Source organism: Gadus macrocephalus, chromosome 12 (genome assembly GCF_031168955.1).
Source record: "Gadus macrocephalus chromosome 12, ASM3116895v1".
NCBI lineage: Eukaryota > Metazoa > Chordata > Actinopteri > Gadiformes > Gadidae > Gadus > Gadus macrocephalus.
In genome coordinates, this window is record NC_082393.1 from 22,911,015 (window position 1) to 22,933,668 (window position 22,654).

General features: G+C 47.3%; 1 protein-coding gene across 2 annotated transcripts in view; it reads right to left on the bottom strand.

The window, feature by feature from the left end:
• The window catches only part of faf1 (Fas (TNFRSF6) associated factor 1), a 56,246-nt gene that overhangs the window by 18,321 nt on the left and 15,271 nt on the right, over nt 1–22,654 (bottom strand). For both annotated transcript variants that reach the window (XM_060068102.1, XM_060068101.1), the window contains exons 8-13: nt 17,770–17,856; nt 9,021–9,116; nt 8,732–8,855; nt 8,385–8,448; nt 8,178–8,259; nt 1,555–1,709 (exon numbers count right to left, since the gene is read on the bottom strand). In XM_060068102.1, coding sequence (XP_059924085.1) covers nt 1,555–1,709; nt 8,178–8,259; nt 8,385–8,448; nt 8,732–8,855; nt 9,021–9,116; nt 17,770–17,856 — 608 coding nt within the window. The remainder of the gene's footprint in view (nt 1–1,554; nt 1,710–8,177; nt 8,260–8,384; nt 8,449–8,731; nt 8,856–9,020; nt 9,117–17,769; nt 17,857–22,654) is intronic.

A 22,654-nucleotide genomic window follows, 5' to 3' on the forward strand; every position in this document is an offset into this window, starting at 1 on the left:
TGAGAATTCACCAGCGACAGTGCATGTGTATGCAAGCGTGCACGTGGGGCACCTGTGCATGTGTGCATGCATGCGTTAGCGGGGAAGCTGTGACTGGCTGTGTGCGATGAAAAGCCCCAGATGTTGCCTGGCATTTTTTTCTACGAGCAATAAAAAAGACTCCGCTGGGGCAAAAAGCAAAAGGAGAAAGAAAAAGAGAGAAGGAGAATGAGAGAAAGAGTGTGGAATGAAGCAAGCGGTGAATATCTCTAAAGGGAATAATGATGGGGTGAGGTCAGAGGGTGAGGGGCTTTTCTTAAACGCTTCCTACCAGGGGGCATTCATAACGCAGGGACGGGGGAGAGGGAGAGAAAGAGACCGAGCAAGAAAGAGAGAGAGAGAGAGAGAGTGTGAGAGTGAGAGTGTGAGAGAGAGAGAGAGAGAGAGAGAGAGAATGGAGAAGGAGGGAGGTAAAGAGGGAAAGAAAGAAAGTGGTTCAAATGAAAGGGCGAGGTGCATTGAGGAGAGGCGGTGAAGGATTGTCAACGCTCGGCTGATAACAGACTCTGGGTGAACAGGGGACATGTCCTTGCCCTGGCTCTCCTCAACACCTCAAATGTGAATGTCATAGCTACATACAATTTAAGATAAGGCCTTCGGCTTAAGAGCCAAAAGGCCCCATGGGCTATATGGGCAACATATCTGATTTTATATCGAGAGGGGGTAGAGCTTGCACATGCATAAAAGGTGATTTTTGGCCACTCCTAGCTCTAGATCTTCAACATCTGGTGTTTGGCCGTGTGAACAGTGGAAGAAAGTCTCAGTCTAGTTAAATAACAAAACACCGCCATCAGGCCCTCGTATGGCTTAATGTTACCACAATGAATAGGCTCGGCCGTCCCACTGACCGCAGAGATGGAGATGTCTGAACTCAGGCCTCAACCCCCATGGCCCCTGCGTTCAAACAGATTAGTCAAGTCCAGCCAATCAGAGCACAACATCCCGCAAACATCTTTTGTTCAAATGCGCAACGGTCTCCTTCAAAAGGTTCTCAAGTTAAAGAGACCGCACAAAGATACAGAGATATAGGTCCAGCCATGGGCTTCAGATATTGGCAGTAGGCAGAAGTCAGAAAACCAATCACATGATATTCTTTGCAGATGAAACCTCCCTATGTTGAGTCAGCATGGATAAAATATTTTCTTATCTTCAAGATCAATTATCTACCTTTCTTTAATATACGATGTAAGCTCATACCACAATTACCAACAGTGATTAGATATCAGTGACATTGATATACAACATTATTGTTCTTATTCAAATTAATTTACATTTTCTTCTGCGTCACTGTGCCTTTATTGATTTTTCGGTTGGCATGGAAACATCTTGTCAACATTTATAGTTGTCCATAACGTTGGATATGTAGCGCATTTACTCAGAACTGTTATTGAAAATAATGCACACCCGTGGAAAGTTATGACCAGTCAGGCTCAAGGATTGAACAACGCCGTGGAATAAACTCATATACACACACTGCTGTCCATGGTTCTGCTGATGTAGCACGCCATAAGGTACCTGGCCTTGTTAGCTTCTTTAGTGACGTCCCAGGCCCATGTGATGAAGTTCTGGCTCAGGTAGGCGACGATGGAGTCGGCGCACATCATCTGGGAGCAGAAGACGTTGCTAAGGACACTCTCGTCGTTGTGGAGGTAGATGGCCAGCAGCTTTCTCTGTGGCCAGGGAGAGAGAGAGAGAGAGAGAGAGAGAGAGAGAGAGAGCGAGAGCGAAAGAGCAACCAAAAGAGAGGGAGAAAGAAAAGGGAGGAAATGCACAGTTAATAGGATTTTTATACTTTCCTATATGTAAGTTTCTCAAATCGTTGAACTGAAAAAAGACCATTGATGTCCTGAAATCAGAGTTCAGCATTTCTTTCCTAGAGTATTAGATAGATACCACACAAGACCTGCAAACACTATCGCAAATAACCTTTTTTTAATCTGGATCAATTGCAGTCACCCAATTTAATATGTAAAGAAAGCGGATTGGAAACTGGGAAACGCAAGCCCTTGTCTTACATATGCTGTGAATTTAATGAAATTAACCAATAGAAAAATAGTGGAAGGGGAAAAAAGAAACAGTATTGACTACTTCCAATTCTGCCCTAAACATGGCAGAAAGGGGGCGGTGGGGGCGTTGTACTGCCTTATGTTGTAGTCATCACGCCGCTCGTGACATCTTCCTCTCTACAGGACCATAAGATGACCTGTGGGAGAGAATTAGGACCAGGGGCCGCACGGCTTCCATGCCCCGACGCAGAGAGACGCGCGCGGACGACGACAGGGGAGGAATAAAAAATAAAAATAAAACAGAGAGGCAAATACCACTCAAAATCACATGGACCGTGGTGTAAACAAAACTTCTCGAAGGAGGTGAAAGCGGCGCTACGGACAAAAACAAAACAGACAAATCACTATTTATTTTACACCAAATGCCAGCGGCCTGTACAGGTTAACCGCGACGGGGCCAGACAATATTGACGAAGCTCTAAGTCCTAGGCTATTGACACCTTCATATAAGCCCGGCAGATTCTCCCCGCTGACAAACTAATTAAAAAACAAACACACCCACAAACACAAAAGGTTCCCGGGGACGATGTAGAAAATAATGCACTCTAAATTACATGTCAATTCTCCTGCTATGATATATATATATATATATATATATATATAAAAAAATAAGAAAAAAACACAAATAAACAAACAACCAGATAGAACAATCACGCGCCATAGCGTATTGTTTTTTTGTCCCCCCAACCTGACCATCATTTGGTTGGTAGACTCGGTAGGGTTAGATGGTGTGGGCGGGGGGTGTTGCTGGTGGTGGAGCATGGAGGAGGGCGGTAAGCAAGGTTACATACACCCGAAAGCGAAAAATCCACACAGCCTGTTAAAAGTGAGAGAAAAGTTGACAAAAAAAAAAAAGAAGGAAAAGATAAAGAAAAGAGTTGTGCTATATTGTGGCCCGTGTGGAATGGGAGAGGGAGAAGACTGCTGTGTTTGCTCAGCGATTAGAGCTTTAGAATAATCTCCTGGGCTCCTGGAGAGAAAGGGCTTGGGACTCATTCACAAGACCAATTCGCCGGCCTGAAAAGATTAAACACTCATGCTGAGAGAAATGCAGTCTTGAGAGAGAAGCGACAGAGAGCAAGAGAGAGGGAGGGAGGGAGGCTCGGAGTGAACACAATCCAACACACACACACAAACGCAACACACATGTGTAGACATACAAGCGTCCCACTGTGTGACATGCACAAGTTAAGAGACTAGCGCTTGCGCACATGCTCAATTAGAGCAAATGTAAAGACCAATCAAAATGGGCATTTTTCCCCAACTGGAGGTTCAAATAACATCGTCCTTCATCTTAGTTAAACTGTCCATGCCCCTCTGTCCCCTCTCCTCTTTCAAGTTGAATCTTTTGTATTGCCTTTCTTAACAGGGAGGAGAAAATCCCCCGCTCAACTAAATTACTAGGTCCAACCTGAGCTAGATAGTGACCCCATAGCCTTCCACACACCTGTTCACCTAAACCTGAGCTCGGTGTGTGTGTGTGTGTGTGTGTGTGTGTGTGTGTGTGTGTGTGTGTGTGTGTGTGTGTGTGTGTGTGTGTGTGTGTGTGTGTGTGTGTGTGTGTGTGTGTGTGTGTGTGTGTGTGTGTGTGTGTGTGTGTGTGCATTGATTCAGCCTAAGGCCTCCTGCAGAATAAACATTATTTCACCATAAGTTCCCCAGGGAGCGTCAATCAATAGTGAATCCAGAAAAGAACAACTAGTGAAATCTACAATGGCAATGGCAATTAACGTTAGCATCCTCATGAACAAATGTATTTTAGATTACATTTAAAAAAGAAATGCACAATGTAACTTTAATTAATGGATTAATCAATTCTGTCTGAACAATATGTGAGTTGAACGATTGATTATCCTATCTTTGTGGGGAGATGTATAATTACCCACATCTTAAAAAGTCACAGACAGTCCTTTGACAGTTGTAAGACAATATATTGTATTCGTCCTATAATAGTGCGTTGTGTTTGTGTAGCATTGTGCGAGGAGATCATGACAAAATCTAAACGTTGCAACTTTCGGACCAACACTGAACACTAACGTGAGGACGATGACCAATCAGCTAGAAGTGTTTATTCTACTACACTGGAACAGCAGTTCTCGAACACCTCTTAAATGTTTCTGATTGACCTTTCACTCTTTTACACACACACACACACACACACACACACACACACACACACACACACACACACACACACACACACACACACACACACACACACACACACACACACACACACACACACACACACACACACACAAAGCCCTATAGTACATGCATGCCCGCGCATGCACATCTACACACACGCACACACCTACACCTCATTTGGCCTGACTTAGCCAGTTTGCTTTGTTAACGCAACATGACACCTGTGAAACAAGCGTTTGTTTGGTTCCAACATAGGAGTCTCTGTACTCTTTGGCTCACAGGGCCAGGCAGGTGTATGTTCCAGTCATCCTTGTCTGCATGATATGGACTCATAAAGGCTATAAACCTGCCATGTGTGAAACAAGTGTTCTCAGCGTCCCAGACACTTCCATTGGAGGTTATACAAAAAGAGGATATAAAATATATATACAAGGCCAAAGGAGAGAGCCCATAATACTACAAGACTAATGTTATCACTATTCAATATTGTGGAAATATGGTATGTACAGGAAACCAGTAGGTGAGGCAGAATACCAATTAATTAAATATAATATTAAAAAAAAGGACATTTCCTTTCCATTGCATAATTATTTGATTGAATGATTAAATAGCTAAAGGAGCAATGAACATACCTTTAAACCCATATATATTTATATATATATAAATATAATAAATCAATAAATCAAATTAATGCTTCACTCATCCTCAATTTACAACTAAATATCAAATATTCAACGAAAATAATTCAAGTTTAAACTTTAACAATATTGTGATGCGACATTTCCTTACACAAATTAAACACTGAGCCAACGCAGTCAGAACAGTTGCACAAAAGGTGAATCTAATTAATCCTAGTGCATAATATTCGGTTCATTCTTAAACATGTGTCTTCGTCAACAGGCTTTATAAATCAAAGTGCTGGGATCATTCTATTATCCACGACATAGCTCCAACGCCATCAGTCGTATTCAATCCACAGATTGGGACCGCTGCAGATTATACGACTGCTGAATAACCTCTCCCAACGCGGATGTGGTTTTCATTAGGGCCCTCAGGCCTGGCCTGCTGGGCAGATGTTCTCTGTGTTGTTGGTAGGCAGGTTTTAATTATAACTATGTTGAACAGGGCTTGGGGGGAGATGGGCAAATAAGATACAGGCAGAGTGAGGGGTGAGGGCGGGAAGGGAGAGCGGGATTGAGCGGGGCAAGAAAGTCATCGTTCCGTTGGACGGTAAGCTCACATTGGAAAAGCAAACACTTCAAAATGAAGAGCTCAGATGACTGATCCAGTAACACACACACACTCTCCCCAACACATACACACACACTCTTGGAAAACACATTAAGGTCCACCGTAAGCCCCATGGGGGGGCCACTGACGCCCCCCCCCCCCCCCCCCTACTGAAAACACTCTTTATGACAAGCAGAGATGGGGCTCAGTGACCCCCCAACGAGATGCTTCCAGCCCTGGGACGCACCTTCGTTATTTACACATTATACACTTTATTCGGACACTTTCTGAACCTGCATAAGCCTCAAGAGAAGGGCTTTGAGAGAAAAAGTTTGTCAAATTTTAAAATGGGTTTCAATGTCCTTCATATGCTTGGGACATGGCCAGCTATCTGTGAAATCCTTTGCAACGTTGCATCCATTGCAACTGCATTTATCTTCTTACAACAAGACAATATGTTTTAAATAGTAGCATCTATCTAAATATTATTTGTGTTAATTATGTCAGAATTACCACAATTCACTTTACTTGAGCAAAGTGAGTCTGTGGACTGAAACAATAAACAGAGACGGTGCTCCATGTGGAACTGTCCCGTTCAGGGGACAAGAATAACACTATCTGCTTTAGAGAAACAACAACGTTAGACAAAGCAAAAAAAACAACACTGTTTGTTATGACCCAAAAACGTGAGTAGCTGTAACACAACGCTAACGTCCTCACTCTATGCGGTCATCCCTGAATTAGCTCATCTTCCAGAAGAGGCTGTTTCCTCTGGCGGTCGCCCCCCTGACTCCTGCTCAACGAGGCAGGGCCTTCTGGCCGGCCCAAAAGTGTGTCACCGTAATCCCAGCCAGACTGAGACGGTAAACGGCCAACATCTCGACCCAGATCTCTACCCTTTCCTCGAGTCCACCACTTCAACAGCGCTGCTCTTTTCCCTCCAGACCCTTCGGAGGCTCGGCCCCCGGCCCTTGAAGAGGGCTACTTGGCAGCGATAAATCCTTGAACTCGCCTCTCTTGACAAGCCTATGAATTTTGATGCGTCTTTGTGTGTGGCGGACTGGGGGGAGGGAGGGAGGGAGGGGGAAGGTGGGGGAGGAGAAGAGGGGGCACTTGGGGTTAGCGCGATTAACCGCTGCGTTGATGGGGATTTAGGGGATGGCCACTAGTGATGGGTGGCCTATCTGTCCCTACGCTCTGACTGGCCCACTGATCCCCAAGAGAGTCCTGCTCGGCAGCCCAGAGCATTTTCATTAAGGATGGATTGAGGCACAACACTCCTCACACACACACACACACACACACACACACACAAACACATGCGTGCGCGCACACACACACACACACACTTTCAGAAACACTTCATCAAACGTAGTGTTTTGCTTAGTGATTAGCCTCTCCGGGCCTTTGAAAGAGTGAGACTGATTCCCCCTGCATATAAACCCAAGTGTGTCCGCCTACTGCAGTCCAACCTGCCTCAGTCCAATATCCACTTAATGAGACGGGATCAACCGGGTCCCATGCCTCTTTCAAACGGGGACAGGGCAACAGAGACACCGGGAGATGGAGAGGTGGGGATTGGGACAGACAAAAAGAGACAGCAGCAGACAATTTTAGTTTGAAGTGGAAAGCAAGATGGGGAGACAAGAGCGAGACGGATGAGAGGGAGCATGTGATGAATCCCAGGGAAATGCGCGCGCTCACACAAACACAGCCCACTATGCATTGAAACAAGTCGACGACAGAATGCGTTGATGTCACGATGGCTAGCCTCAACACAGCAGGAGACAGACACAACCGACAGATCAAACTGTTTCCTTTAGCCCACCACCCCCGAACCACCACCACCACCACCACCACCACCATTCAAAAACGATCACAAGCATTATTTAAACCCGTTACCGCTGAAGCACAGTTGGCAGCCTAAAATCCAGCTCTCACTTGAAAAAAAAAAAACTAAACCAAGTTAAACACAATGAAAATGAATACTATTTTTGACAGCCTGTGTTGTTTCGCGGGGCGGATGTGTCAGCAGAGAGCATGTGTGTGAGCACCAGGGACGAGGGCCATATTGCTCTGGCTTAGGGAGAGGAGATCGGCTGGGACGTAGGCAGGAAGCCAACCTTCCCTGCCTCTATCTTTCTCCCTTCCTCTCTCTTTCTCCCTCCCTCTCTCTTTATATTTTATCTAATCCATTCATCCCTCAGCGCCTCGCTCTCCTCTAAACCCGTGGGGTTGTTTTTTTTCCCACCTCCTTACTTTCTCTCCACGCCGTTTGCGTTCCCGATGTGCTCCTTCCTTCCCGTTCTCCCTCTCCTCCCTCTCTCTCCTCCCCCACTCTCCCCTCTCCTCCCACACTCTCTCACACTCGTCGCCCCTCTCTTTCCGTTTGCCCCTCTCCTTCCCCTGTCGTCTCTCCGGCTGGAGATCTGAACCCCCATAACATCTTGCTGCGTCCTCGCTGTCTAATGAGTCAATAATCCACACAAGCTGTCAGTTGATACAAGGCTCCTTAGGAGGACAAAGGCAGGGTGGCAAGGGGGGGGAAGAGAAGGCTAAAAATAAAGCCTCAGCTGTCAGGATGAAGATTTGATGAGCGTTTTCCATTTTTTTTTATACATAGTGATGATAGCAAAGGACGACGTTAACTATTCCTCAACACACATGGGACACTGAGCAGGGCAGGCCTCTTACTTCTCTGGCTTTGCCGTAGAAGGCCTCTTGAGACGCTGCTTCCAAAGAGCCGATGAAGAACATCGGATGTACTTCTCCATATCTGCAAGACACACACACACACACACACACAAATACAGGAAGTGAAAAACATATGGTTAGACATCCATTTTCGTAGATACAAAAGCTGTACTGTACTGAGAGAATTTGATGTTTTTTTTTACCAACCTGGTAGAAAATTCGGCAGTAAAGTGCAATAAGGCATCCCCTTCATTCTCACTATTCTCTGGCACTGCAAAGAGACACATGGAATCAATTAGTTTTGTTTAAATTAGTCAAATTAGCCTAACAAAATTAGTGAATTAACAGTGATTAATTTATGTGATTAAAGTACATGAGAACATTGCAGGGGCTGTTTAACAGTAGTTTCTTCATGACAAAATGGTATTTGGTGGATATTTTAGGTCTGTGTACCATAGAGCTTTAGCGCCTTGGGCTAAGCGGTCCTTAAAATACATGTCATGTCATGAATGAATATGAATATTAGTGATAGAAACTCTTTGTTTTGAACATACTCAAAGGGGATTTGCGACTGGTTGAGGAGCCCATTCCAAACATCTCTGAATCGTCGACACCAAACTCTGACGCATCCTCAAAGTCATCGCCCTCGCTGTCGCTGATCATATGGACATCTGCACACTGCAAACACACACACGCACACGCACACGCACACACAGGAATCACATCAACATCGATACATGTATGCCTCATAGGGAAACCTTCATATTACAATCGGGTGACTGAAGTCCACCGTGAGTGAGTGAGTAAGTGAGTGATTGGATGTGATCAGATGGAAACGCTTACCTCTTCTGTAGGATCCTGGGCGTTGGCTGGCGAAGATCTCCGACACACACTGAGATGATGGCAGGGATAAGTTATCCCAGAATTTGCTAGTGTCATCTGCAAACAAATAAAAACAACTGGATCAGGCTACATTCGTTTATAGATAGCATATCAGATGCAAGAGCCTACATAGAAGCTCTAGAATGCAGTAAAACATCCTAAAAAGTTATTATCATTGAATGCAATGTTTTAATAGGAGGATGTCATCTGTGAGATTCTTTAACGCATCTGCTACAAATAGATCGTAAAAGGGCGTGTTCAATCGACTAATAAGGGAGAGCAACAGAGATGCTCAACATAATTAAACGTCAGCTTATTTTTAAAAGAGACCATGTTGTCATTTCAATAAACTGGCACCGAGTGATTATTATGTTCTGTGATGTCTTTAGGGCTTTTTGAAAGGAGCTGATACTGTCAGATGTAATTATAGAACGGCGTCGGGAGGCCGGCTCCAATCAAGGCCAAACCCAGGGCGGTTCACCTGCTGACACAGGTAAGAGGAGAGGTGGAGGTGGCGGCGGCGGCGGCTTTTAGCGGGAGAGCACCCTTGGCTAATGAGCTCCGAGAGCCAGAGAATGCCAACGTTCAGCAGGGACTCATTACCGCTGCACCCGACGGTCTATGCCCTGGAGGGGGGCAGCACAGGTTGCAGCCACAGCGTGGTATAAAGAGGAGACAGAGAGGTCGTCTCCAGTTGTACAACAACTGCGTTTTGGATTGATTCCAACCTTGTGATATAGCCCTTTTTGTGTGTCAATTATAAAAGGTTATTTGAATAAAATGACTCTTAATGACGTCTGTGGTTAATTGATCAATCATCGTTATATTGTCTTCTCATACCAAATGTAGCCAATTGTAGGGTTACATTACCTCGATAAATACCCACATTAACAAGGACATGGATTAAACTAAAAGACAAACAATGTCTTGTCTGGGAACCAGCCATCCTACCATGTCAAAGTAGACCCCCGTGGCTGAGTTTGTGTTCGCCGATTAAATGTAGAGATCCCAGCCGCCATCGATATGATTGGTCCAAACAAACACTAAGCGACAGCAAGTGAAAGCCCCCATTCAGCCAGTTTTGAGCTCGTCTGCCATCAAACTTTAGATATGAATCTTGAAGTCAGTTTTGTGAGACTGGGTGAAGACAAACGTCCACAAGGGGAAAACGCACAGCTTCTTATCGTCTGCTTGAACGGCCGCTAAACCACAGCGACATCCGATGACCTGTGGACCGTCAGGATACAAACACAAGGCTACAGATGCCAATGCTGCTTTCTGGGAGAGTGAACTTCCACACAGCGTGACCGGTCCAGGGGCTGGCAGGTCAGGCCAGATAAGAAGCCAGAGAGGCTGCATACCCCCCCCCCCCTCTCCATCATCCACCGCCACCCACTCCTTCAGAGATGCTGTGATCTGCGCCATTGTCAGGTGCTGGGCTAACCACAAAACACAAAGAGCAGCTGGACACTGTTGAATTAGGAGACGATTACATGCAACGCCAATTGAGTCTGAATGGAGCTAGAGAGACTGCAGGAGTTCCTATCTCTATAAAGGGAGGCACGGGAGGTGGGTGGGGGGGGGGACTTCATGCTGGCTTCCACTTGTATAGCAGCGGAGAATAGCTTAACCAACAGAGCAGAAAAACAGACTGAGTTCTGTGTGTCGCATATGAAGCAATTACCGACAAGAAGCCAAACATATAACAAAGTCAAACACTGTTGTCGTCGTCCCCTCCATGTTTGTGGAATAGCTGATTCCATCCATGAAACCAAAGCAGAAAAAACCCAGGCTGCTATACGTTATACAATAACAGTGGATGATGTCATGGTGTAATTACGCAGAAAAAATAGTTCTTGCTGTTGTCATCAGAGAGGGATGTACTGGGTGTCACTGGGATGAATGCCCTTCATAAATGCACTTGTCATTTTTAAATTAAATGCAGTGTTTACATAGAGACCTTTCCGGGAGAAGATAATAAACCCTATCTCTCTGCCCCGAGGGGAGACAATCATTTTATGATTTGCTGGAGTCTGGGGAATGAAAGCAAGCTTTCAGAACACAGAAATAGGTTATAATATTGACCAGTGTGTTCTAAAGTCCCTTCAGGACAATATCCGAGATGCAGTGAGATATGAGTTATACAGTATCTCCCTCGATAGATCGAGAATGAATAACACACTGCTGGTATCTGAAAATGGAATATAAAAAAGGGAAAAGAAAATGACAACAGTGATAAAAATCACACCATGTCCACTGGGAAATGCTGTCTCCTTTGCAATAATACATGAAATCATAGTTAGGTTTAAAATCTAATTAGAACACCATAAAAGCTTAAAAAGGGGGATGGGGAGTGGGGGGCTGGTGGGGAGGTACAGTGAAGGTTCCTGGTCCACTAGTAATTAGAGATCTGTTTATTAAACGGTAGGTTTAAACATGCAACAGGCAGAAGAGCCGAGTGTCAATGGAACACCTAGGGAGAACACTTAGCTGAATTGGCTCCTCTGCATTCAGGCAACGTCATTCTGACCACGTTCATTCAGCATCGGGACACCAGCCCTTCAATTGTTGCCCTCTTCATATTTCCCCCCTCGAAGAACGCACAACTTGAAACTAGAACAAAGGCGCGGCTCCCCTGACAGTGGAAGTAAACTGAGTCCATTTATGACGCTCCTCTGTTGAATGACAGAAAGAAACAACAGTGGCCTACAGAAGAACCGTGTTCATTTGAGAGATGATGCTCGCAGCGCCTGAGGGTTGTCTTAGGCATTGGGAACAGGACTGCCCCGGCCATTGAGCGACACAAAGCCATACAGAGTCCGGGGCTCAAAGAGATGTTAAGGAATGGCCCGCCGCGCTATTCTCCCCGTCGTTCTCCGATCGAGTGGCAATCAAACGTGAGAATCTTGACAGCGGCTGCTGACGGGACCAGCCACCAACACCCCCCCCCCCCCCAATCGCAGGCTTTACTCTGAGGGCCAAATGAGTGTATAAATAAAGTTGATCACTTCCCCTGTCAATGGATGCCCGGAGGGCTTTGGCTGACATGGATGCAAAGAGGGGAGGAGAAAAGACCAGAGAGAGGGAGAGTGAGAGCGAGAGCAAGAGAGCGAGAGAGAGAGAGAGGGAGAGAGGGAGATGCCTCTCTATCCTCTTCCTTGCTTTGACCCACCGGCCTCTCCCAGTGTTGAGGTGCACCAGTACAGCCTGGAAGCTCAGCGGCGAGACGCCAAAACAAGGCCGGGACGCCGCAGGGCACGGGGTGAGGTTAACCTCCAGAGTGACCTCCTCACACATTTCCACACAAAGGGCCTGCCTCCTCTTTTTTTGGATTCTTTTAATTAACACTTGCATTGAGGCCGTGCGCATTCAGGGGCTGATGCAGGGAATGGAATTCTCTCTCTTCCTAACCCCTGCGCCTCTCCAAAAAAAACCCATGCTAAGCCTTTCTTCCCCTTCTTTCCCCTGCTTCTCTTTCCTCCCTTTCTCTCCCTTCATTCTCCCCGTGTTTCAGTTCATCCTTTTCTAGTGCAGGCAGTGTTTGGATTAGGTGTCTGGCTGTGAGTGTGAGATAATTACTACTGACAGCTGCACTGACGGCTACCCCAGCCACACTACCACCTTACTCCACTCTTTGATGGAGGGAGGGACGGACAGAAAGACAGAGAGACAGACAGACAGACGAGAAAGAGAGAGAGCAGGGAGAGAGTGCAAGCGAGAGATAGAGAGCGCCCGAGAGAGTCAGTGGGGAAAAGAGACAGATCAAGAAAAGGGCTGAGAGGGATGGTACAACAACAAGAGAGGAAAAAAGACTTGGGAAAATATGAACGGAAGGTAAAGAGAGAAGGGAAGAAAAGAACAGAGGGCGCCCCGCCCTAAACACCTGTTGGTTTTCTCCTCCGGGCTCCTCTGAGCATTGGCTGAACACTTGTTGTCACTTCATATTAGGAGCTGTGGTCCCGCGCAAGCCTGCCCGGATTCATCCAGGCAGAGCACATACACAAGCATCCCCCCGTTCACACATACACAACAAACACGGGCTAAAAAGCCAAGGTAGGCATAGGTGACAGTTAGATCATTGGGACTGCAAACAGCGGGCGGCTTCGGCCCCTTTTGCTTGCGTTTAGGGGGGTTGTTGTGGCGCTGTGCAGGCGGCCGGCGGGGGGTCCTGGAGGTGGCTGGGCTAATGGGGAGGAACACTGCCACTAGTGTGAAGACACAATAACACACACACACACACACACACACACACACACACACACACACACACACACACACACACACACACACACACACACACACACACACACACACACACACACACACACCCTCACACCCTCACTCAAGGCACTTCAAAAGGAAACTGAAGGAGGAATGAAGAAGCCCAGAAACAATGGAAGATGTTAAAAATAAGCAATAGAAAAATAGAATACAAACAGAGGGGACAGAGGGGCCCACTGTGCCCTGTGTCACCTGAAGACAGCCAATCATGGGATTGAGGGCTGGGGGGGGGGAATACATTCTTTATGAGTTTACCGCTGAGCCCTGTTGCTACAGCAACCGCCAGGCCCCCTTAATAAGCCACAGGTTTCAAAGGCCCTCGTCAGGTATAGGAGGATTCCATACACGCAGCGCCTTGGAAGGGGAAGGGGGCTGTGGGCCCACAAGGCAGGGGCCCACAGCGCTAATGCATTAGCAAACACCGTGAAACACTGCATAAATGTCAGCAATTACTGGAGGGGAGGAAAGAGATAGGGCCGAAGGGGTTGGAGGGAGGGGGGGGGGGAGGGGATGAAGAGATAGGAGGATGTAATAAGAACGCTCCAAGGCCTGCCAATCAATCCCACAGGATGGAGGAAAGGCTGTCAGTCATTGCACCTGAAATGTAAGTGAGTCTTCCTGGAGAAAGCTTCAAGAGGGTTCTTTTTTGTATTATCCGGTCATTGCACTTCCAAGTAAAGTATGGAAGTGCAATGACCGGAAGCACTATCCGAGGTCTTGCAGTACTGTGGTACAGTCACACTGCCGTCACAACATCAGGACATTGTCGTTTTAGGGGATAATATAAATACTCCTAAATATTTCAAATCCGCCTATTTGATTTAATATTATTTAATCTTTTATACCTCCAAATGTTGTATCATTTAATTGCATCATGTTTGTATTTATCTTTGTTGGAAAAAAAAAATGAAAACAGAGATTTCTCGTTATCAATTACAGACGAATTAAGACCAGCATAAAGCTAATTATCAATTATCTGCCAATATCACAATTATTACCATAAAATAACATCACTCTTATGAGTGGAGCCTTTTCACTTTAAAAAGCACCCACACAGCATCCATTGGTCATTCCCATCAGCTGCATTTACCTTGATGTCATGGATAGTTAAGAAAGCTTTGAAAAACAACATGCACCAGCATCAAAAGTGGATATAGTTTCAGCCTTAAACGATCTCCATATGTTGTCAAGTTATGTTTAGTTTCAAACCAGATGGGTGGTGCTATCATAAAGTTAGCAAAGCATAATACCCCCCAAACAAATGATTCCGAAACGCTAAATCAATCATCTTGCCGGAATATGCAAATCCACTTGGGCCCTTGTCTCTCTGCTGACAAATGCTTTCTCCTAAACCTCTGTCATAATTCTGCCATAGTTATGACTGATAAATGAGCAGCCGTTCCCTGTTCCCCCAACGCACACTACGCTCCTTCTTCCCGCTCACGTTTACATTTCAGCTCCTTTGTCTCCCGATAGCCCAGTGCGGTGAGTAAACTCTGCTGTTTGGCGCTACGCAAGCGTCCTATTTCAGCTCTCTTTATTTGGCCCTTCAATGCTCCCGAGCACAATAAACAATGAAACACATTGAGAGGGGACAGTATCAGGGCAGGTGACGCTAAAAAAAACAAAACAAAAAAGCTAGCTTATTTTTTCGAAAAGTGAGAACTCCCTCTCGAACCAATTGCTCTCCGTCATCACCAACAAAGAGACTCTTGGCTCGCTAGTTTCTCTCAAAAGTTGAGGGTTTAATTCCCAAGAACTCGCTCCCTTGCTCGGGCGACACATAATACAACAACGGAGCACTCAGTGAACAAGAGAACTGTTTTTGGTTTCCCAGCAGATCAGTCACTGGAAGGCACAGATAACCTCAACAAGTCAATCAATTAACTAAACTATAATTAGACAGGAATGCACCCCTCGGTGTGAAAAATGGATTCCGCGCCACCTTGGTACGGGATTATGGTGCGGTAATTGATGTGCCAAACCGTCGCCTGAGGAGAAGATGTGGGTCGAGCTTGCGTCCTGCTGGGCTGTGAACTCCCATCTCCTGGATAAACTCACCTTAAACACAAACTACTGAAGCTGAGCGCCATCAGTAGCTCATTTGAATACAAACCCAATTCAAACCACCCACCCACCCACCCACCCACCCACCCACCCACCCACACACACACAATAATAAAGGCAGAGCGAGGCCAGGTCGTGAATCGATTCTGAGCGAGCAAGCGGCCCAGTGTGTGAGGCTCATCTCGGGAGTGGAAGAGTGTCTGCCGCGTTTATTGGTTCAAACCCCAGGAGATTAGACTAGGCTAATGAGCTAGGCACTGAGCGCAGCCTCCCGGCCCAACTGGACGCCTGCTAGGCTTCGCGGGCCCTGGGCTTTTCTGCCTGTTAATACCCTCACACTCGTTTCAATAAAGGGGGCCGAGGGCTAGGGCTGGAGCCGAGGCCATTATTACCCTTCTTCTCTCTCCCTGAGCTTTTTAATATTTCCTCATCCCAGAAACACAGACGCTGCGTATGCCGCTCAGCAAGACGCCAGAGTGGTCCTGTGATGCCACGTCCTCTTTGACCATGGGATGAGCCAAATGCAGGGTCTAGGCATGGCACAACCACGGTCACTAAGAGACTGTGCCTAAAAAGTGGTCAGTCATTACAAGACACATTCATAAACAACTGGATAAAACTAAAATAGTCATATGTTGTTGATTTTCCGATTACTTTTAGATAAATTAAAATATGAAATGTTATTTACCACATGACGTCTTCATCATGGTAAAAATATAAATAGAAAAAATATAAATATTTCCTAAGTTTCTGCTATGAGGGCAGAACATGACACCACTGTATGGGGCTAGGCATTATTTGTAATTTACTTGCTGCTAATGATCTTGTTGAGTTCTGTTTATGAATCGGTACATGTAATAATCAAATAGAGCCACAGAATAGAGGCCACTATTCTCTAGTCAATCCTATTACCGACCGCCACCGCAGCATCCTGCCTGTGGGTAGCGCTCTCCTCTGGAAGAGTAAACAGGACCTTCAGATACCTACAAGAGGATGCAGCTGCTGTTGGATGAAGGAAGGGATCGTGCAGCAATACAGTGTAAATCAAGAACTGCACTCCATCATGACACCCCGGCGCCCGCAAAGTGCTTTTCCATCGCCACAAGGCCTGCATTTATGTTGCAGGCAACATAACGTACTGATCCACATCATAGCCGTTTGATTTATTTCAGGCCTCACAATAGCCTGATACTTGCTGCAAAGCAACAACAAAAAAAACAGCAAACATAAATTTTTCTAAAGAATAAAAGCATCCAAAAGCTTTTGTCCTTTTCCCTTTCAGCGACATTAATGTCCACGGAAATCTTGACTTGGAACAGTAACCGTAGCAGGTGCAGCCAATGTCCATTCACAGAGCATTCAACTGAGAACAGGGAAACCGATACAAGAGTGTATCCATGAAAACCGTGTCGAGCATGACAGCCATGTTAAGTGACCAGCGGCAGGAAAACAGGAAACGTGATACTTGACAACAGAGGTTAAATTGGTCAGACAAAATAATACCACCACCGATAAAACAAGAGTAGACACAAGTGCTTCAAGGCAAACCACAATCACGTTGAGATATGAGATGAGAAGGGTGGTGGTGGTGGTGGTGGTGTTGTGGGGGTTAAAGCTAAAGTGTAGAATGTGTGCGCAACAGCTTCGCAAAGTAGCATAATAAACCGGCCCTTACAATTAGCATGGGAACACATATGCTGTCAAAGAAGGCCGAGGACAAAAGGGGTCAGGGGTTCCCCAGGGGTCTGTGTGCAGGCCACCTCTGATCAGTTTGACCATGTGCGACGGTGAATGGGCCGGACGGGCGACCCCGGGACGGCAGAGGTCGGCGAGACTCAATGATGTGAGCTTTAATGTCCACAGATAGAGGACATGGTGACGGGGAACCCCCCCATTGACGTCTTAATTAGCTTCGACGTCTCACTCTCCCGCCTCGGACAGATGCCGACAGCATGGCCGAGGCTGTGGGACAGTAGCGTTGACAGTCTGTGGCCTTTCGGCCTATTGTAGCGGCGTGGCGTGACTCCGCCGACAGAGCGTGGCAGGGGGGAAAGAAGCTGCTAAGCTTTAAGTGTGATCTATGCCTTGTCCCTTGACATTTGCAGCACTAGTGTCTTAGCTTTGTTTGAGCACAAAGCATGTGTGGCGTACACATGCATACAGATGGGACAATGTCGTTACACTGTCCTACAGTGGGAATTTGTGGTTTGTGTCCTTACAAACATTTGAGATGCTAGCTAACTTGGTCCTGGTGTGTGTGTGTGTGTGTGTGTGTGTGTGTGTGTGTGTGTGTGTGTGTGTGTGTGTGTGTGTGTGTGTGTGTGTGTGTGTGTGTGTGTGTGTGTGTGTGTGTGTGTCTTACAGAGTCATCGGATGCTGACGCAGGCCATCCTTCCCACTGTTGGTGCCGCACAGGGATGTTGGTTAGGTCTGAGACGTTCCTTTTCACCTGCACACATAAACAGAAGGAAGAAAAAAATCACCCTTCAACTCATTTGCATTGAGATTCAGGGCAGAAAGTGTGTGGGGAAACAAAAACCTCTTGAGATTCGTGTGTTGTGTTTACATGGTTGACACCACAACTACACTGGGTATGGAGGATTCCCAAGCACTCGTTCCAATATTTTCCTATTCTCAGGTTCGGCATTCATGTTCACTTGAATGTGCTCTTGTTAAAAACAAGGCAACTATCTGCTTGTTCATAAACTATGAATATGTCTTGCATTCGTAGAACCCTGGCCAATAGATAGATACACAATGTATAAAAAAAATAGCTTATATAGGAGGCATTTGTATAAAAAGGCGAAAAAAATAATAATGGATAGATCTATTGCATAAAATCTGGTTATTTATTAAATGTATGAAAATATTTTAGTTTCTATGCATCTAATGTTGGCAAGATTGCAGGTTTCAAATGAAGAGACAGAAAGGATAAACGAATCTGGCAAAAACACAAGCCATCCGTGATTAAGCTGTGAGGCTCTGAGACATTGCACTTGCAATGTGTTGCAAGTGCAAACGCTGGATGTAAATATTATGATGCGGGTGTCACAGATCTCAAAGCGGCACTATAGAATGAAGCTTGAGTCAGAGTCGCTTCTGCTGTGCCATGCTTTTACACCAACACCGGGGGTCATTTTAGGCCAAATGTCTTTGCTATTAGTAGCAATAAAAATAACTACTAATTGCCATTAATTGAACCGAAGTGGCTAAAGCTTTTTACATAAATAAGTGCGTCTGACGATATTAGAAACGACATTGGAATTGAAAGTGTGCAGGGATGCCCGCTTGGCAGTTGTCTATACAGCACATGGAAAGGTGTGGGGGGGGGGGGGAGTGAGAGAGGGAGCGAACGGTTAGAAAAGCATCCAAAAGGACGAAGATAAAGAGGAGAAAAGAAACGCCGGTGTTATCGGCATTCCTCGAATGCCTCGCCTAATGCCCAGCGGCAACAAACCCTCGCTCTGAAATGAACAGTATTTCTCTGCGCTCGTTCGGCGGCCGCGGCCGCCCGTATCTGCACCACTTAATAAACCTTCTGTGGTCTTAAACGCTGAGCCGGGGGCCCAGCGCTCGCCGCCCCCGCTGGGCGGCCAGTGTCGCGTCCCACGGCTTGTTGGTTTTAAAGCCCCAACGCCAGCCTGATGTGCGCCGGGCGGGAGGTGATCAAAGCCCCTCCGGGGCCGGCGCCTCTGTGCACTGGCGGCCGTGGATTCGGGGCGCATCACTGGGCCGAAGCCCAGCCACCGGGCCCGCAGCGGTGCACACTGATGCCGTGCAAGCCGCCCATTGTGCCGCAAAGCCCGCTCAGCACACAAGGTCAAATCCAGCCTTTGGTGACGGCAGCGGGGAGGGATGTATCCTTGGGCATACGCGGCGGCGCACGGACGTGGAAACTTCAAGAACGCTACAAACACAATGTCGGAGCCAGTGCCGTGCGGAGCAGGAAGAGCAGCAGTTACAAAACATCGGAACGCGATGGCCTCGGGCACTTTGGTCGGGCGCTTGCACCTTTTGTCCTTAATGTTACTGCAGTCTGCCGTGTTTTTCTTTGTGCGTCTGTGCGTGTGTGGGTTGAGGGATCGATCACGCGACAGCAACTGTCATATTATGAAACACGTTTAAAAAAAATACGCCACCAGAGTTTTTGTTCCACAACAAGACACCAAACCTGAATTCCCGCCACGACTTACAAAAGTTAGGACTTGAATTCATGCTTTAGGTGTCAGCAGCAGTGAACAGCTACAACCACTGTAAGACACAGTACGCCGCGAGCGGTAGAACCTGCCCACAGTCTCCCCACAGTACATTCAGCGTCGCTATACTAATGGAGGTCTGCTACAGGCCAAGCTGGCTGACTGGGGTCAGGCCAGGTGGCCAGTGTTATTACAGAGTGTAATATCTATGTTTGACCAGCCAGGCTACAGGGATTTCACTGAACGGCACCGCCGGTCGATCGGATGGAGGGCGGAAAGAAGAGGAAGAGGGGCATAAACACTAGTAATGAAGAGGCCGCAGTCAGAGGTTAAAGCAGCATCAGAGAAACAACAAACTAACGGCCACCATGAAGAGGGCGGGGGGGGGGGGGGGGGCGAAGAGCGAGGAAAGACTGGGGAGCGATGGTGGAGGGCCCACCTGGCAGTGGAGAACATGACCTCACCACGGAGCAATAACAACGCCGCACAGCAGGTGGACTCATCAACACAACCAATTAACAAATAAGCGCAAAGTCGATTATTTCTCTCTCCATATAACATTACGTTGGAGTGTCGTAAACTGGTTTTAAAAAAGCGAGATAGACGAGAGAAACAAGCCTGATTTTGGTTAAACTAGTTTAAAGTAGACTTTCACTGTATTCTACAACACACCTTGAGCAAAGCCCCATGAAAGCAATGTTGAGATGTTGGCTCCATCCACTTCCCTGTGTGCGACTGAGCTGTGCAATGCTGCCCCCTGTCTGCCTTGAAACCAATTTCACTAATTACTATAATGGGCGATTGGAGTCTGACCAAGCCGTTATCATTTAATTTAGACTTTGTCAGTTCAGATGAAATAAAGGGATATGGTTGGAATACGATAAAAGAGGCAAGGCACAACCCCAACACAGTAGAGTTCTGGGTGCATATCCTTAATTTCAGTGTGAACCAGATGGTCCTCCACTATAGTGCAAGGCATCAAGTGAGCGCCAAAAAGAGGACTGATAGCTATAAAAAATAAATTAACTTTAAATCTTGGTATTCAAATACACTGAGCGAGGGGGGTTGGTCCCGTCCTCCTGTTGCTAAGGCGCAGATGAAGAGAGAATAAGTTGGTTTCTGCGGCACAGAAGAGCTAGGCTGGCAGCGATCAGTCGCCACAGAGCAATACTCTTCGCAGCAACATTAATGATCCAATCACTGTAAATGCCAAGTGCCTGTAATCCCTCGCTGGAAGGGAATCAAAGCGAAGAAAAGGTTGCCGTTAAACAGTCTCAAGCTCTCTCTCTCATTTTCTGTCTTCCCTGTGCACCAGATGCCATTCATTCATCCCTCTCTTCATCCACCCTTCTTTCTTTCATCCCGCTCTGTTGTCCCTGTGCTTGTGCGATGGGTGCCTCTGTGTCACCCAGCTGCGTGGAGAAGGCACGGGACCCGCTTCCCGGGCCTCCGGGGCAGCAGAGTGAGCGAAATCCCCAGGACAACTGGTCTGGTCACGGACGGCCCGGACCCAGCGGCCACCCCTATTCTACCCTCCTCTTCCCTGGCAAACATTTGCTCTGCAGCTTAGCCCGCGCGCTAGCCAGCAACGTACCCCCGCACTCTTGTCTGGGAATGCCAATCTCAGTCTACCCTACACAGCCCTGGGCTCTGGAGAAACACAGAGAGGGGAGAGAGGGAGAGAAAGAGGGAGAAAGAAAAACAGGGATGAGGAGTTGGGTGCCGGGCGTTGGGGGAGGGGGTGTGGGTGTGGGTGACAGTTCCCTGGGAGCCACAAGGCAAAGCCAGAGCCTTTGGCAAAGACAAACAATAAGACGGGACTCTATCCCTATTGATATGCACATGCAGGGACCATCGACTGGTCCTCAGCTAAGACAAAGGGGAGCCGGGCGAGAGAAAGGTGCTCTGTAGCCAGGACCATATGTGTCCGTGAGGAGACACAGTATGGACAGAGAAAGGGAGTCGTGCTGGCTGAAAATGATGTAACTTCTTTGTTACACTTCAATGAGAGAAAAACAGCCTTCCGATTGTGTGCGTCGTTGTGAACCCGTATTCCAGTCAAACACACAAGTCTTCTGTCTACGTCAAGTATGACCTGAAGCAACTCTGATTTCTCTTAAATATAACCTTTTTCCATTGCCCTGCCTGCACCTGTAGCTCTCCGCCCCTAGTTTTTTTAACCTATTCACCGGCCTCTGGATGGTGTGTACACTGGCTTTAATGACATTATGTCCCCACACATTCCAATATTCAGAGGAGGGAGAAAACAGCCAGTCCCCCTAAAGAGTAAATAGAAAGAGAGTATGGTCAACAGAGGGAGAACAGAGTCCAGGTCTTTGCAGGTTAAAGTTCTGGGCCTCCTCCTCACGGCAGGGGGGGGCACGCTATGCCTAAAGACAAGCATGCGTGAGGAAAAAGGACCACGACAACGGGGCCCCGTTTGAGCCCGCATTGTCCCCTTCCCCAGCGCTTACGGCCCCCGAACGGGCCCCCCCACCAAGCCGGCGGCCCTCTGCTCCCTCTTCTGTGGCCCCGGTTCCCCCCTCCCACGCCACAGGCACCACTCCCCAGTGTTTGTAATCCCGGCAGAAGCACTTAAGGTTCACAGTGGGCGCTCATCAGAACCATCTGCCTAAGAAGAGAGAGGCAGAGCGGGAGGCCGGGGAGACAAGAGTGATGGGAGGGACGGCGTGGTGGAAGGGTTGAGGCGGGGGCCTCGCACAGAGGCGGGAGAGGGCAGGGGAGGTGGGCTTTAACACACTGGCTGCACTAATCTGTTCAATTAGCATCGTTACAAGCGCCGCTAGGAGCCTGGTTATTACCGCTGCGCTGGTCACTAGAGCCAGGCCCAGGCCCGGGCGGTCGTACGCAGGGATGGGGGGGGGGGGGGATCAAAGCCTGTAGGCCTAGAGTAGGAGGAAACTCACTCAACAAACAGAATCCTACTGCGGGTGAGTCAGCCGAGAGGTTCTGAGCCTTGACGAGTTGACATGCACCGATCGTCAATGACAGGAAGATAAGGTATGGCGAAATAGTCGAGCCAAGCCAAAG